This window comes from Ursus arctos, unplaced genomic scaffold (genome assembly GCF_023065955.2).
Source record: "Ursus arctos isolate Adak ecotype North America unplaced genomic scaffold, UrsArc2.0 scaffold_4, whole genome shotgun sequence".
Taxonomy (NCBI): Eukaryota; Metazoa; Chordata; class Mammalia; order Carnivora; family Ursidae; genus Ursus; species Ursus arctos.
The window spans coordinates 67,342,969-67,358,255 of NW_026623056.1; the positions used below are offsets into that span (position 1 = coordinate 67,342,969).

The 15,287-nt window shown below is 36.5% G+C and overlaps 1 protein-coding gene across 1 annotated transcript; it reads left to right on the forward strand.

Annotated features, from left to right (window-relative positions):
* Nucleotides 1–99: 99 nt before the first annotated feature.
* On the forward strand, nt 100–13,781 carry RBM11 (RNA binding motif protein 11). Its single transcript, XM_026487050.4, has 5 exons — nt 100–242; nt 3,859–4,021; nt 5,345–5,417; nt 9,594–9,690; nt 11,221–13,781. Exons 1-5 carry the CDS (start codon nt 147–149, stop codon nt 11,506–11,508), a joined length of 717 nt encoding a protein of 238 aa, XP_026342835.2. The 5' UTR covers nt 100–146; the 3' UTR covers nt 11,509–13,781.
* Nucleotides 13,782–15,287: the final 1,506 nt, after the last annotated feature.

A 15,287-nucleotide genomic window follows, 5' to 3' on the forward strand; every position in this document is an offset into this window, starting at 1 on the left:
GGGGGCGTGGCCCCGCAGCCTCGCCCCGCCCCCGGCGCGCGCGCTCCTGTCGCCGGCCCGGCTACCCTACTCTGAGCGGCGCAGAAAAGCGACGAGAGGGGGCGGGGTCTGGAGACCTCCTCCATCCTCGGGCTGAGACCGGAGGGATGTTCCCTGTTCAGGAGGAGGCCGACAGGACGGTGTTTGTGGGGAATTTAGAGGCCCGAGTACGGGAAGAGATTCTTTACGAGCTGTTCCTTCAGGTATCGTCGGCGGGGGGCGGCGGAGGGGCGGGGAGCGGCGGACTAGCGGGGAGCGGCGGACAAGCGGGGAGCGTCGAGCCGGAAGCGCAGCCCGAGGGGCGGGGCGCACCTGGACCACCCGGAGCCCTACCCCCTTCCCGCCGCATCCTGTGCCTAGGTGTATAACTTAGTTCCGTTTTGGCACACCTGCCCCTAGGTGAGCAGCTGGTAGTGAAGTGATATACTATGCGCCCCATCGCCATCCTCACTCTAGAGCCCTGGGGGTGGGCAGTGACCTGACTCCCCCCAGCCTTGCGTAGCGGCTTCGCGGAGAGACTGCCTGGGCCTTGGGTGTCTAGGGCAAAATAGAAAACAGTCTTGTCACTACCTTCCTTCAGGTAATAAGCACCCTCACGCCTTACATCCAGCGAAATGATTGGTATAGATTTTAAAATGTATACGTTTTGTGATGTATATATTACTTATTCCCCCAAAGCCTTTCATATGGTGGGTGTTTTTACTCCAATATGGTAAGTAAGATTTAATGATTCGGACAGTCAAATCATGACTATGACCAATTGATTCCCTGGGCAGTTCCCTATATTTCATACCAAGAGGACCTTTTGGAAACTTTTCGAGACTTAGGACCTACATGAGTAAGCCTTCAGTCCCCTGTAAACACTCAACTGCTGTATACATGTAGGTGTCACTGATAAAGAGATCTACTCATCCAGCCATTCATCTAGCCATTACATGACAAACACGAAGTAAGATTACAAATTTAAGAACATACAAATTTAAGAGATAGCCCTTGGTCTTTCTAAAAGGGGAAATTTCAAATTAATTACCATAATTTAGGATAATCTAAAAAGAGAAGGATACATAATATAGTGAAGTTGTTTGGGAGTATGAACTCTAATGTCGATGTGACTTTGGGCAAGTAAATGACTATCTCAGTACTGTAGTTTCTTTAAATGTCAAATGGTAGTAATAGCATCTACAATATGATGTGATGTGAAGATTAAATAAATTAATCCAGGTAAAACAGACTTGAGCTTGGCATTTCTAAGTGTTTGCTGCTGCTACGACTACCTCTAATAGCAGTACTATTACTAATACTACTAATACTAATATCAAGAAAAATCAAGAAAGAATGACTTCCCCTATCAGAATAAGGACAAGTTCCAAGGCAGACAATAGAAAGCTAAATTTCTAGGATTAAGTAAGAGTACCAGTGGTGAAAAGGGTTCTCTACATAGTTTTTGAAAGGCCCTAACTTTGTTTCTGTCTTCTGTTAATTTCAGATACACACAACTTGATAAAGAGAATTCCTCCTCCGGGAACAACAGTTTCCTTTCCTGGAAATGAAACTTTATTATTTGAAAAATATTGTTGATTTTAAGGGTTTTATGCTTACTTTTCTAATTTGCCATCATTTTAAATTTGCCCTTTTTAATCTGCTGATAGTTGTCGTTTCCTATAGTTATTTCCCCCAATTAATTTGAAACTTATCACAAACAATAACAAAAAATAAAAAAATAAAAAAGAAAGGAAAACAGAAAGAAAGAAAAAAACCTTATAGCTCTTTTTCCCCTGGTTTCGCTCATGTTGAGCCTCCAAAAAGGAGGAGGGGAGTTCGTGAGAGGGTTAGGGATAGACATAAAGGCTCCAAACATGCACATACATTATTTCTAGTCAGTAGGAACTGGATCGATATGAATTGTATGGATCTACACCATAGATAGATAGATAGATAGATAGATAGATAGGAGATATATAAAATCTTTTCATTTTTTAAAATAATTTCTACCTAAACAAATTGTTCATCTCTTTTAACAGATCAGGCAACCAAGCATATGTTTTTATTTTTGCCTAGGTCCTTCTATATTCTGTAAGCATATGCTAAAGCGAGGTGTCTTCTAGAAAGGCTTTTTAAAACACATTAACTTAGGGGCGCCTGGGTGGCACAGCGGTTGGGCGGCTGCCTTCGGCTCAGGGCGTGATCCCGGCGTTCTGGGATGGAGCCCCACATCAGGCTCCTCTGCTGTGAGCCTGCTTCTTCCTCTCCCACTCCCTCTGCTTGTGTTCCCTCTCTCGCTGGCTGTCTCTGTCTCTGTCGAATAAATAAATAAAATCTTTAAAAAAATAAAAATAAAAAATAAATAAAACACATTAACTTAGTCTTCAAAAAGACTAAAAGATGATGGGATTGTTACTTCAAGCAAGTTTTATTGAAATTTATCTTTAGAAATGCTTTGGTATATCTTCAATTTGTAAAATTCAAAGCGTTTAAGCATATTCTGTTCATTGTGATTTCATATATTTAATATATGTAGTAGAACAGTACTGATTAAAATTGGTTTATTACTGTATATTTATCCTTTTACTAGTTTCTTTCAAATTTCTAATTATCCTTTGAAGTGAGAAAATCAGGTTTAAAGTCTTTGTACTTTCTCCTAAGAAATACTGAAGTAGAGATTTGGAGGAGAAAGATAGTGAATTCAGTTTCAAATATGTTGAATCTGAAGAACAGTCACACAGAGGTCTCTAGGAGGCATGAGTGTAAAAAATAGATTGTTGACGAAGTGGTCCTTGAAGCCAGAGGGAATGAGCTAGTCCCCGAGAAAGCAGAAAATGAAAAAAAGAGAGAGAGAGACTGAATCTTAAAATATAGTATCATTTTAAAGATGATAGTTAACATTTTTCTTTAGAATAAAAGCAATTTCTTTATCCTACTCGACAGAGAAAAGTAATCAATCATTAAAGTACAATTAAAAAGTATGAGCCATTTGCCATTAAACCTTAGTTGTTTATAAGACTTTGTGGGTGCCTCCTGTAATCATTATCATGGTGGACATGTAATTTTTTTAGTTGTAATTAATATCTTTTTACAGTATTTCACTCTGCTTTTTTACTGTCTTTTGCTAATTATAGGTTTTACTATCAATACAGTCTGATTATTTTCAATTTATCTTGTTTTATTCCAATTTAGTAATACGTGATGGAATAATATTCTCCCATTGTTGGGATTAGAACCTTTCTAATTTTTCACTCATATAAGCAATGCACCTACTCAGAAGTCGTAAACATACTAAAATATTTTTTTCCTTTGGGAATATTTACCAAATGGGATTATTAGGTCAAAACACATTATCAATTAGTTTCTCTTGTCAAAATTTTTAACTTTGACAAAAAAATTAGGCCATGCTACAATATAACACTTTTTTAGGCTCACTCGTAAACCAACTTAGGTTTGTCATTTCAATTTGTTTTTGAGGTATACATAGTTAATGTGTATGGAGATAAAATAGTATTTTATTCTTAGATTTAAATGGTCTTTAAATTGTTTTGTTAAACCTAACAGAGGGTAGCATATCTTTTCTTCTAAGATTTGGAACTATTACCTAAAATTTTCTGTTCTTAACACCATGAATGTTTCTTTGATGAGCCAAAAAATATCAGAAAGTGTGATGAAACATGATATTTACTGTTAGGAAAATGCATTATTCGCAGAGCTACATAAAACAAATATGGCTAACAGATTTTTTTTAAAGTCTGAAGTTGAATATACTTGATTTATCTGAATGTAAAAAAAATCTTTAGATTTATGAGAAAATAATTTTTAAGTTTTTTATAGGCTGGACCATTAACCAAAGTGACTATATGCAAAGACAGAGAAGGAAAGCCGAAGACTTTTGGATTTGTCTGCTTTAAACACCCTGAATCGGTGTCTTATGCCATAGCTTTGCTGAATGGAATTCGTTTATATGGAAGACCAATTAATGTACAGTATCGATTTGGTAGGTCTTGCCACTGATGAATCTTCCAAGTGTGTTTTATCGATGGTGTTGTTCTCGAAGGTGTGAACATTGTGTTTTCTATATAATAAGACCACAAAAGTGCTCCTGTTGTCTCTGTTAAATTTTCTCAGAATACATGTAGCCATTCATAATGTTATATGATTAACTAGTATTGCCAATCCTATAGCATCTTTTCTATATTAAAATTTAAACTGTTCTATCTTAATACCAGCCAGCAAGTGATAGTTGCTATTGGCTGTTTTAAATTAAGCAAATCTAAATTAATTGGGGACACACAGCTCTAGCCTTTTATACATCAAGGCCATTTGCTAATCTTCTTGTCACTGCTAGTGTATGGTATCAAATACCTACTGTTCGGAAGGTAGAATGAGCGCCTTAGTCATTCTCCTGGAAACACCATACTCTACATATTGCCCTAGATCTAAGCCCTGCAGGAGTAGCTGGCCAAAAGTGGCTGCAGAGTGACCCTCAGTCACTGTGGAGGAGAGCTTCCGGACACGAATGACCTCAAATGCCTTCTACTACACACCTGTCAAGAACTGATTAGATACCAGAGAACACTGTACTAGTACTCTACCTCTTTCATGTTTTGAGGGACTGATAGAGGTGATGCTTATGCTTATGTGCAGTGTTTGCGATGCTTACGTTGCCTCCCTCCCCTAAATGATGCAAGCTGATTGATGTATCCCTTGTTTTTTTCCTGTTGTTATACTAAAAACAGATAATAAGAAAACAATACCTCATTGCAAAGGAAAAAGGTTTCTCCTTGTGTTTCTTTCTTTTATTTATATTTTTAATGATTTTGCAAAGGTAATTGGCTGTATCATGCTTTCAAGTACTGTTTGGGTAACTCACACAGACAGGTAAAGTGGGCCAGGATGCACTCCGTTCCAACTCGTCCCAGCCGCTGCTCAGCATCCTCTGTAGGGTTGCATCCACCTTACAGAGTTTTAGAGAACTCATGCATTCTCCACAAGATGCAGAGAACACTAATTTTTGCCATTGTTAGTCTACAAGTATGTAGAATAACACAGCATCATGTATATATGGTCCCATGTCAGTATCATTCTTCTGTACAGCCATTGCTTTGGACAAAGCTTGATTATAATTCAGTCATTTGTAGTAATGTAACCAGTCTGTAAATATCACTTGGGAGATCAAAGATATATTCATGTACCTTATATGATTAAGGAATTTTAACCAATGCTATATCCTTTTAGGTTTGGAGTTTTTCTGTGGTTTAGCAGTAGAACTCCAAAAAATTGTACCATGAACTAATCTGTTATTCTTTTTCTTCTATAGGGAGCTCTCGCTCTTCTGAACCAGCTAACCAAAGTTTTGAGAGCTGTGTTAAGATAAATTCACACAGCTACAGGTAATTAAAAATATTTTTTCAAAAAAACAAAGCAAATAAATATGTTCTTATATGAGAAATAGTTTTTATATATTCTGAACTATTGTAAAACCTTACTATTTAGACATAGGATAAAATTAAGCAATTCACTTTTATCTGAAATGATGAAAAGTGGTGAAGTATTTTGATTTAAAGTTCAGTTTTAATATTTTCAGTAGTGAGAATGATTTATATTTCTGGTGTTCTTTATGGTTTTCCTTGTGCATTTCGTAGATATTAAATCACTTTAGCTTCCAAGGTGTCATTGTGATGGATCATAGAGATGCTATTATCCATATCTTATACTTGAATAAACAGAGATGTAAAAGTTAGCTAATTTTCAGGGTCATAAAGATGAAAAAGTGATCATTGCTAGGCTTGAAATTAAGCCTTCTGACATTAAGCCATTCTGTTATTTATTTACTACTTTTTAGAACTTCTTTATGATAGTTTTCCAAATATTCTAAAATTCTATTTTGGCTGATTTCTTGATGCAATGGTAGGCTCTAAGGACACTGTCAGCAAGCTATCCCAAGGGTCATGGAACAGAAAGGCTCTGAAACTGAATTAAGATGTTCAAATCACACCATTTATTAAACCAATTTAGAAGACACAGTGAAAAGCAACAGGAAAGATCCCAGATAGATTCTCGCACTTAGCATCGGGTACAAGTGGACCAAAGGACCAGCACGCTGTGTTCTGGTTGGGCTAATATTCGTGTGCCGTGTTTCTCTCTGCCTCATCAGCCTTCCTCACTGCTAGTGTGGTTGTGAGGGCTAGATTTAAGGTTTAATAAGGGTATCCTTTCAGATGGAAAGTTCCTGGAGCTAATCTCACGCACCTGCTCTCTCAAAGAGACTTAGGGTCAAATATACCTTACCACAGAAATAACTTCTTGGTTAGTCTACCAGATACACCCGGATTTTATCTGAGTTTCTGAGGCAGAGCAAAGACAAGAAAAGCAACATAACTGTTAGCCCAAGGGTGACATGATGAGGACTTGCTGTTTCTTTCCCTTTTTTGTCTACAAGTAACACTCTTACTTATTCCACATATTATCGATTGAATCTATCTGTAGCATGTCTGACAGGATACTAATATCTGTATTTAGCGTATATTATAAGTTCTGCCTGTATCTCCCAAGTGACTTGCTTATTCTGTCCCATAAACTACTGGCTTACTTAGAGTCTATTACGAGCATTTCATCCATCTTGTTTGTTTTTGTCTTCTGCTGCAGAACTGAGTATACATGGAGCATTTCATCCATCTTGTTTGTTTTTGTCTTCTGCTGCAGAACTGAGTATTCTCATGTAAACTACCAGTAGCTGAAACTCCTGTCTCTCTGAGGCATAAGAGAGTGCCTCTGAGGACTGGCAATTACACAGGCTTATCTTTATTTGCATCCCAAATAAAACACGGTGTGTTGCACATCTTCATTCTTCTCAGCATCACTGTATCAGTGAAATCAAGAGAAGTTAAAAAGTAGGTGCTGACATCAAATTACGTGAACTTAAATCTTGCTTCTGCCACTTTATTGATGGTATGACTTTAGATAGGTTATTTCGCCACACTGTAACCTATCTCTAAAACAAGGATCATACCTCAAAGATTATTGTGAGAATCAAATTTTGTAATACATTCAATGTATTTAAAATACTGGACATATAGCAGGTATTCCATAAATACTTTTAGCCAATGTTACCAGAAAGGGGGGAGTGATTTACTATGTTGGTAGGGGACATAATATAGACTAGTGAATTGAGCCATATATATAATATGAGAGCTTCCTCTCTTCTACTAGTGGGAAAACTTACTCATTTTTCTCGGGAATTAGGAAAAAACAAGCTATTTCTATTTGGGCAGAGGGAGAAAGACAAGCACTGTAAGATGTCATAACTCTTGTATTCTATATTTATGTTTGACAAACTAAATCATCACAAATTCTAGAGTAGAAAATCAGAATTAGGGGCGCCTGGGTGGCTCAGTCGTTAAGTGTCTGCCTTCAGCCCAGGGTGTGATCCCAGAATCCTGGGATCGAGCCCCACATCGGGCTCCCTGCTCCGCTGGGAGCCTGCTTCTTCCTCTCCCACTCCCCCTGTTTGTGTTCCCTCTCTCACTGGCTGTCTCTCTGTCAAATAAATAAAATCTTTAAAAAAAAAAAAAAAGAAAATCAGAATTATATGTATATTCCTTAAGAGTATACTTCATTGGTAGTACCTTATCTTCTAGTATTTGTTACATTATAAAGGAATAATGAGAATAGGTTATAGTGTCGTAGAAGTAAAGTGCAGAGAAAAATGGTGTGCATGTGTATCCTTAGTCTTTCACAGGTCTTTCTTCGAAAAGCATCTTTTATGCTTCCATTGCCTCTTATGCCTTCTGTTTTTAATAAATAATTCCTGTATTAGTTTGCTAGGGCTGCCATAACAAATAACCACAAAGAGGTGTTTAAACAGCAGAAATGTATTTTCTCACAGTTCTGGAGGCTAGAAGTCCAAGAACAAGGTGTCCACAGAATTAGTTCCTTCTGAGGGCTATGAGAAAGAATGTTCTGTGTCTCTCCCATAGTGTCTTCTGGTTATTTGGCAGTCCTTGATATTTCTTGGCTTGTAGACACATCTCCCAGATCTTCATACAATATTCTCCTGTGTATACCTGTCTTTAAATTTCCCTTTTTCTAAAGACAATAGTCCTATTGGATTAGTGGCTCATCCTACTCCTGTATGACCTCGTCATAACCAATTACATCTGCAACAACCCTGGTTCCAAATAAGGTCACATTCTGAGGTATTGGGGGTTAGGACTTCAGCATAGAAATTTTGGAGTGATACAGTTGAGCTCATAACTCTGTCCGATTTACATGTGATTCATCTCTGTAGACAATGATGCATGCCCTGAGATTCACATAGGAAAGATAGTGGTTTTAGAGAATCTGCAGCTGTTTCCATGATGGTGCTAGTCTCAGCACTTCTGCTACTGAGGTCATATCTTCCCAGCTGTATCCCCCACTCTAATTTCATTACACTTTTCATTTGTTTCTTTACTATCACTTACTCTGCACACACGTTCTGGTCTCCTCCAACCTTGTCTCCAAATCAGACTGTTATATTTTTCCCCTTCTTCCTGAAAAATCTTTTATCCTTCATATCCTTACTTCCTACATGCTTCTTAACCCCATTGTTATATGGAAGGTGCTGTTTTAAAGGTTATCAGGAAGGAACCTTCTGAACAATAATTCAGTGGCTTCAATGCTTATTCAGTTTACTTTTTTATAACAACTGACACCTAATTCCTTCCTTAGTGAAATTTACTCTTCCACTGGTTTTTGCGATACTACTCTCACCACTTATAAATGGGATGTCTGCCTATCCATCTGACTCTTCCTGTCGTTCACCTGCCCTCAGCTTTGCCTCTGCCTGTGTTAGTTTCAGCCTTTCCCACAGCACACCTCCTTTCCTAAGGATTAGTAGTATTAGCATTAAAATTGTGTAATGCTGTGGAGCATGTAGGTAAGCGAAGGCTAGCTACAGAATCTAACTAGTAATTGTAACTGGAATTTATTACACATCTTCAGAGAAGCAAATATTGCAACACTTATAAATGAAACTTCAGCTCACCACAGTTTTTAAATTAGGGATTTTTATTATCTTAATTTATGTGTGAAAGAAAGCCACAAACGTGGATAACATTAGCAGTCCATTTAGGAAAGAGCCTAATTTTTATAGTTAAACAGTAAAGACATCTTCAACAATAAATTGAGGAAAGTTTCTATATTTCTTTCACTTTTTATATCTGTAGAAGATTGAATGTACCTTTGGTGACTACTAATGACTTGCTTTGCTCTCCTCATACCTAAGTGTCTTTTTCTTTATACACATATAACGCTATTTAACATTTTCCTGTCAGAAAGCCAGATGTAACTCCAAATACTGAGATTTCAGCATGTAGCAATGAGTAAGACTTAAGGAACTACTATGTCACTATATTACCAGTATAATATCTGATTATTTGTGTGTATATGTTTCAAGTTAATCTTAACTGTGTTAGAGAAGCTTTGTTTTTTAATTATAAGGAGCTTTTTTCCTTTTCTTAAGAAAAAAGGACATATGTGTGTAGGGATTTTAACTTTTTATTAATTTTTCTCTTACCTCCCCAAAGAAATGAAGAAGTTGTGGGCAGATCTTCCTTTCCCATGCAGTTCTTTCCAATTAATAGTGCAGCTTTACCTCAAGAATATTTTTTCTTTCAGAAGATGGTAAGTTTGATGTACTTTGGTTCAATATATAATATGATACAGACTGTGATGGAACTCAAGGTTCTCAAATCTAAACCTGGGATGAAGGCAGAAGCTGCCTTGAGCACTGTCTCCCCAGTGGCAGTCTGTTCTACCACAGTCGTCTCCAGCCTCATACCTGGTACTGTAGCAAGTGCGTCAACACAACAGGGGCAGATGGTAGTGACGCTGCACTGTGGTCCAAGTACAATTTGAGTAGAGAGTTCTCATTTAAACTTTAATTTAATTTAGATTCTCAGTGGTAGAGTAAACAGTATTTCCAGGGACTCTCAATAATAATAATAATTTCTGGCCTAGAAATCATACTTATGGTCACAACAAGTTAAAAGGGAATTTAGGAAATTTTTTTTCTTCCGACTCCTCATTTTATACATAGTAAAATTGAGGTCCAGGGATATTAATCAGTAGGCCCAAGACAGTACAGCTTGTTAGTGGCAGAAGTGGGACTATGCACAGGTATTGTGATTCACAGGGTGGGATTGTTGTGAGCACCCAACATATACGTGAGCTTCAGATTTTTCAAATAGCCATTTTCATTTTGTAAACATAAGGAAAATGAGAATTTAACTTTTAGAAAAAAATTTTCTTAGTTACAGTGAGATATTAAAAAACAACCAGTTCTCATCCAAAACTGTCAATATCCTTCTTCCCAGAATTTTTTATCCTTGGTAGAGATGAGAAACACACAGACACACAGCACATGCATACACACGTGTGTGCACACACACACAAGTTCATATTGTCTCTATCAATCTTTAATCTACTTTGAATAATTAGAAATTTGAGTTAAAAACAAAAATGGGTCTCTCTGTCTTAATAGTTGACAAACCTGCCGCACCATACTGTGGCCATTAGCCACGCGTGAGACCAAGGAGCGGAGTTTTTAGTTTTATTTAACTTTAACTTTTATTAAAATTTAAAAACAGATACTTGGTTCAGTTATTAGAATATCTTTAAGAATATTTGCAGGAACTTGGGTATGTGAATCTACTTTTTCAAATGTAAAGTTTAGGTAATCTAAATTCAGATTAAATATTTTCAATGCAAATGTAGCATCCAAATTGAGATGTGCTGTACACCAAATTTCAAAGACTTAATAGGGAAAAATGAAAGTAAAATATCTCATTAATAATTTTTATATTGTTTACATTTTGAAATGACAATATTTGGGATTTGGGGGGATAAATAAAATACATCATTAATGGCACCTGTTTCTTTTTTATTTCTGTATTGCGGCTACTAGAAGATGTAAAACTGTATGTGGCTTGTATTCTATTTCTGTAAGGCAGAATCTATATTGTAGTAAGCTGTATACTTCCTTAAATCTTTCCATTAGCCATTTAAGGGAACTACCGTATTCCTCTTGAAGTCACTGTCCTAACACATGGTGTAGTTTGCCTGTAGGTATTTGTATAATGCGTGTAAACTGTTAACTTCTTTTTTTTAATGTTTTGGGCTTGTTTTGCGAGATGATTGTCTTTTTTTTCACAGCAGTGGCATGCCTATAATCCAGCCCTGCAGCTTCCTTACTATGAGATGGCCACATCGCTTCCTAACAGCACGTCTGTGACGTCTTCACTAAATTGTGTTCCAGATCTGGAGGCTGGACCCAGCTCTTACGAATGGACTCAGCAACAACCCAGTGACCCTGACCTTTATCAGACCAATAAACGAAAGAGGCAAAAACAAACCAGTGACAGTGATAGTAGCACAGAAAACAAGAGAGGAAATGAATATAGCCAAAAGTTCCGAAAGTGTAAGAAAAAGAAAAGATATTAGCATCATGTTTACGTGAAATTTATCTACCCTGGTCTTCATTTTCTTAAAAGAAAAAAAACAAACAGACCTGTATTCTTCTAAATGACCAATTTCGTGGCTTTCTTGTGTTTTTTGAAATATATAATATGACATCTGATTTACTATTTCATTTTTGTCTTGAGTGACAAAAACTTATAAATAATATAATGTAGTACTTTTTGTAATGGTATTTTTGACACATTGTCAACAAGAAATATACTTTGAGTTGTTATATTTTAGTACTGATGAAGAAATTGCAGGAAATTATCAATCAGAAGTCTCTCACTGAGCCCTTGTAGATAAGGCACCATGCTCTCCTAGACTGTTGCCTGTATGGAGTGGTGGATTTTCTGAATGAAACTAGTGCAACTATTTAGGAGTTGCATGGTTTTCCTAACAAAGATGGAAACGCAGGCTTTAGTTTCCTTTGTGAATAGCATTTTATTTTTTATGTCTAAATATGTTCATCCTGAGCCTTACATTCCGACAGGTTTATTTCATAAAATGAGGATATCTGACAGTGATACCAAAGGAAAGATGAGTATCATGGGACTAGTTTTTTAGATCCTTCCTTTTTTATGTGAGTGTATATAAAGAGAAATACCTGCCTCTTTACTTCTCAGTTGTATTTCATGAAAATTCGTTGGCTGTGACAGTATTTATTATCCACCTCTTTTGCCAACTGGGTTTGAGATAGGTATATTTGACATACTTAAATCTTGATAATGAACAATAAATAGAGTGATATTTCATTACTATATGATATTTAATATTTATTACAAATCAGGTTTCCTGTTTCTGGTTCATTTATTTTTAGAAGACAAATAGAATACATGTAAAATTGTTTATTTGGACACTTTGTTAACTTTGTAGCTCATCATAAGCTACATATGATGCTACGTATGAACTACAATTATATAATGATGAAAGTATTTATTTACTAAAGCTAATTAAGAGACTCCTGCAACTTCATTGGGGGGGTACCCAACCACTTAAATAGGAAAAGCCATGCTTAGATATTTCTTTTGCAGGTTGCATAGCACTTTATAGATCTTTATTTAAAATAATGAAGATGTGTTTAGCAAAATGAGTAACTGAATTTAACTTCTGATTGTAAATACACAATGCAGTAGAGTTTTAAATATAAATATTAATCCATTTCCATTTGATGAACATGAAAAATTAAATACTGCTTGATATAGCTTGATCTATATACAGTGTATGTTCCTGAATAATCGACTAAAAAAGATGACCTGTTTTTCTTTTTACCTTCACATTTTTGCAATTTAAAAACATTAACTTCACCTCAGCCTTTTTTTCAACTCTTATACCTGTAGTTCAACTTAGCCCTACATTATTTCATAGTGATCAGCATTTTAGAAAATGTGTACCTAAGAAATATCTCTTAGCAAGTGAGAGTGCATATTTGTAAGAGAATTACCTTGAAATACTGTTACATGAACTGAAATCTTGGAAGTGCGAGGAATTCTTGCAACTTCTTCCATCACAGGCATGAATTACCCTGATACCAACTTTAGAAAGTCAGCCAATTTGAGCCAACCAGAAGGCAAATACACCTATTTGTCCTTGCTGTCTTTCATTGTTTAAAAAAATAGAAAACTTTCCTTAAAATGTTACTATAATCTACAATTCTGTATACTCAGTGCTGTGTCTTTGAGTTAAAAATTATATAAATTATTTGCCTTAGAGGGTTTTATTTTTCTAATTTTAATTCTCCATCCTCAAAATCTACTTTATGTATGTGCACATTCTGTTGCAAATGCTAGGAGAAGCCTGGAATTTGAGAGCCAAATTAGTTATCTTTCTATTCTCATCTTCACTAATTTTTTAATGAATTTTTGTAATGCATCAGGCAGTGGCAAAACCATTGAGAAAAATTAATTAGAATGAAAGTTGGTCAAAAAGATGAGTGCAAAATACACCCTTGAAATCTTTACTGAAATTATGCATCCTGAGCTATGGTTTCAAATAGCCATGTGTAGCTATTAAGACGGTTGTCACCTTTGAAATCTTAGCATTAAATGCAATTATTAAAAGATTAGCGATAAGTAATTTATTATAATGCCATAAAATTCTGATGTAATAATGTTATCTGTTTAGAGTGTAATGAAAGAAAAAGTTAAGAATTATTGCACTTTCTTTAGCACTGTCCAAGTGCAGGAACATTGTACACTGAGTAGTCAACCTCTTCCTTTATATGGCCAAATACTAATAAATTGTTGGGTAATTAGAAAGTGAAATTTTCATCTCTTGCCAATACAGTACTTCAGAAACTGTATCCCCAGACCGTTTCCTCCAGTGCCTACTGAACATTCCCTCCTGGATGTCTCATTAGCAATACAAACTCAACACTTTCAATATTACCCCACTTTTTTCCTCCCCCAATATTTTCTTCTGTGATCAGTGTGGGCCAGTATTTCACAATGGACTGGGTCCTGGAGGGTTGGAACAATTGTTGACCTCACTCAGTGACTTAACAGAGAACTGTTTCAGTCTCTCTTAGCCCTTGTGCCTACTTCAACGATAATGAAGCACTCTTGATGTTAGGCACTTAAGAAGGAAATGAAAACAAACCCGTTTATTGGGACTAAGAGGAGAATGCAAAGATAAAGGTGATACCAAGTTACTCAGCCCCATCTCGATTTAAATATGTTTAAGGACTGGGCTTATTCTCCTCAGGGCGGATGTGCCTCAGGGCAGATGTGGTTTAAATAGCTGCCCCTGGGTGATAGTGTGGCTGTTTGGTTCCCCATCTTCCCTGTCCCCAGGAAGAAGGCTAGAGGAGTAGGGTTGGCTTTTAGAATACGAACCTAAAGAACTGATGGAACATCAACTGAACTACTCAGGTCTGTAGTCAAAGCTCAGTTTAAAGTGTCCATATTCTACCTCTATTTTCCATTTCTATACATCCTAGTAAAGCTAGTTACATCAGAATAAAGAGCCCGTCTCTCATTAATTTATTTCTCATTAAGAAATGTGAATTAATAGCCTGAGTTTGATTTGGGTAAAATTAGAACTAATATGTAATCTTTACAGAAATTCTATTTTAATGCAGAAAATTCAAAGGACATCTTGTTAACAAAGGATGATGTCTGCTTCTATGCCTCAAGCCAGAGGAAGTTCACTGAGCTCAACTTCTCCAATTCGCATTAAGTGATATTTGAAGTTGTTAGCGATGATGTTATTTGATCAGAATGGGTTCTATGGGGTCATGTGGTATGGCATCTGTGGACTAAGTCTATTACCAGTCATGCCCAACCTGCAAAAATTACTTCACGTGCCTGCAAAAACTGCCTTAGCGGGTGAAATCAAGTAATCTATTATCTGGTTCCTTGTAAAATTTCCTTTCAAGCTTCCAATACCATCTTGTAGTAACAACAGGTTTTATAAGGATTAAGAAACACATGTGCTACTTGCATTGTAATTAGAAAACCTAACCAGTATGTAAGGATAGACATATATTTCCTGTGTTATAAACTCTGGGAATGATTGGCACCCAACAAGTTTACATAATATTATCTGCTGCAAGGAATCTAGATCTAACAATAACTATTTCAAGTACTTGACCTTGGTTGGGGAGCTTAATAAATGAAAACATGCTTTAAATGAATACTGTTGATCAGTCCAACACACTGTTTGAAACCTGCTAATTATTGTCTTTGCCTCTATTTCTATATGAGACAATTAGTAATAACCTGGATAGGAAAATAACTCTCGCCCCAGCTGCTTGCCCCAGGCTG

Coding starts and splice junctions, on each gene's coding strand:
- RBM11 (XM_026487050.4), top strand. CDS start 147: ATGTTCCCTGTTCAGGAGGAGGCCGACAGGACGGTGTTTGTGGGGAAT. Junction 243..3,858: donor TTTACGAGCTGTTCCTTCAG/GTATCGTCGGCG, acceptor AGTTTTTTATAG/GCTGGACCATTAACCAAAGT. Junction 9,691..11,220: donor ATTTTTTCTTTCAGAAGATG/GTAAGTTTGATG, acceptor TTTTTTTCACAG/CAGTGGCATGCCTATAATCC.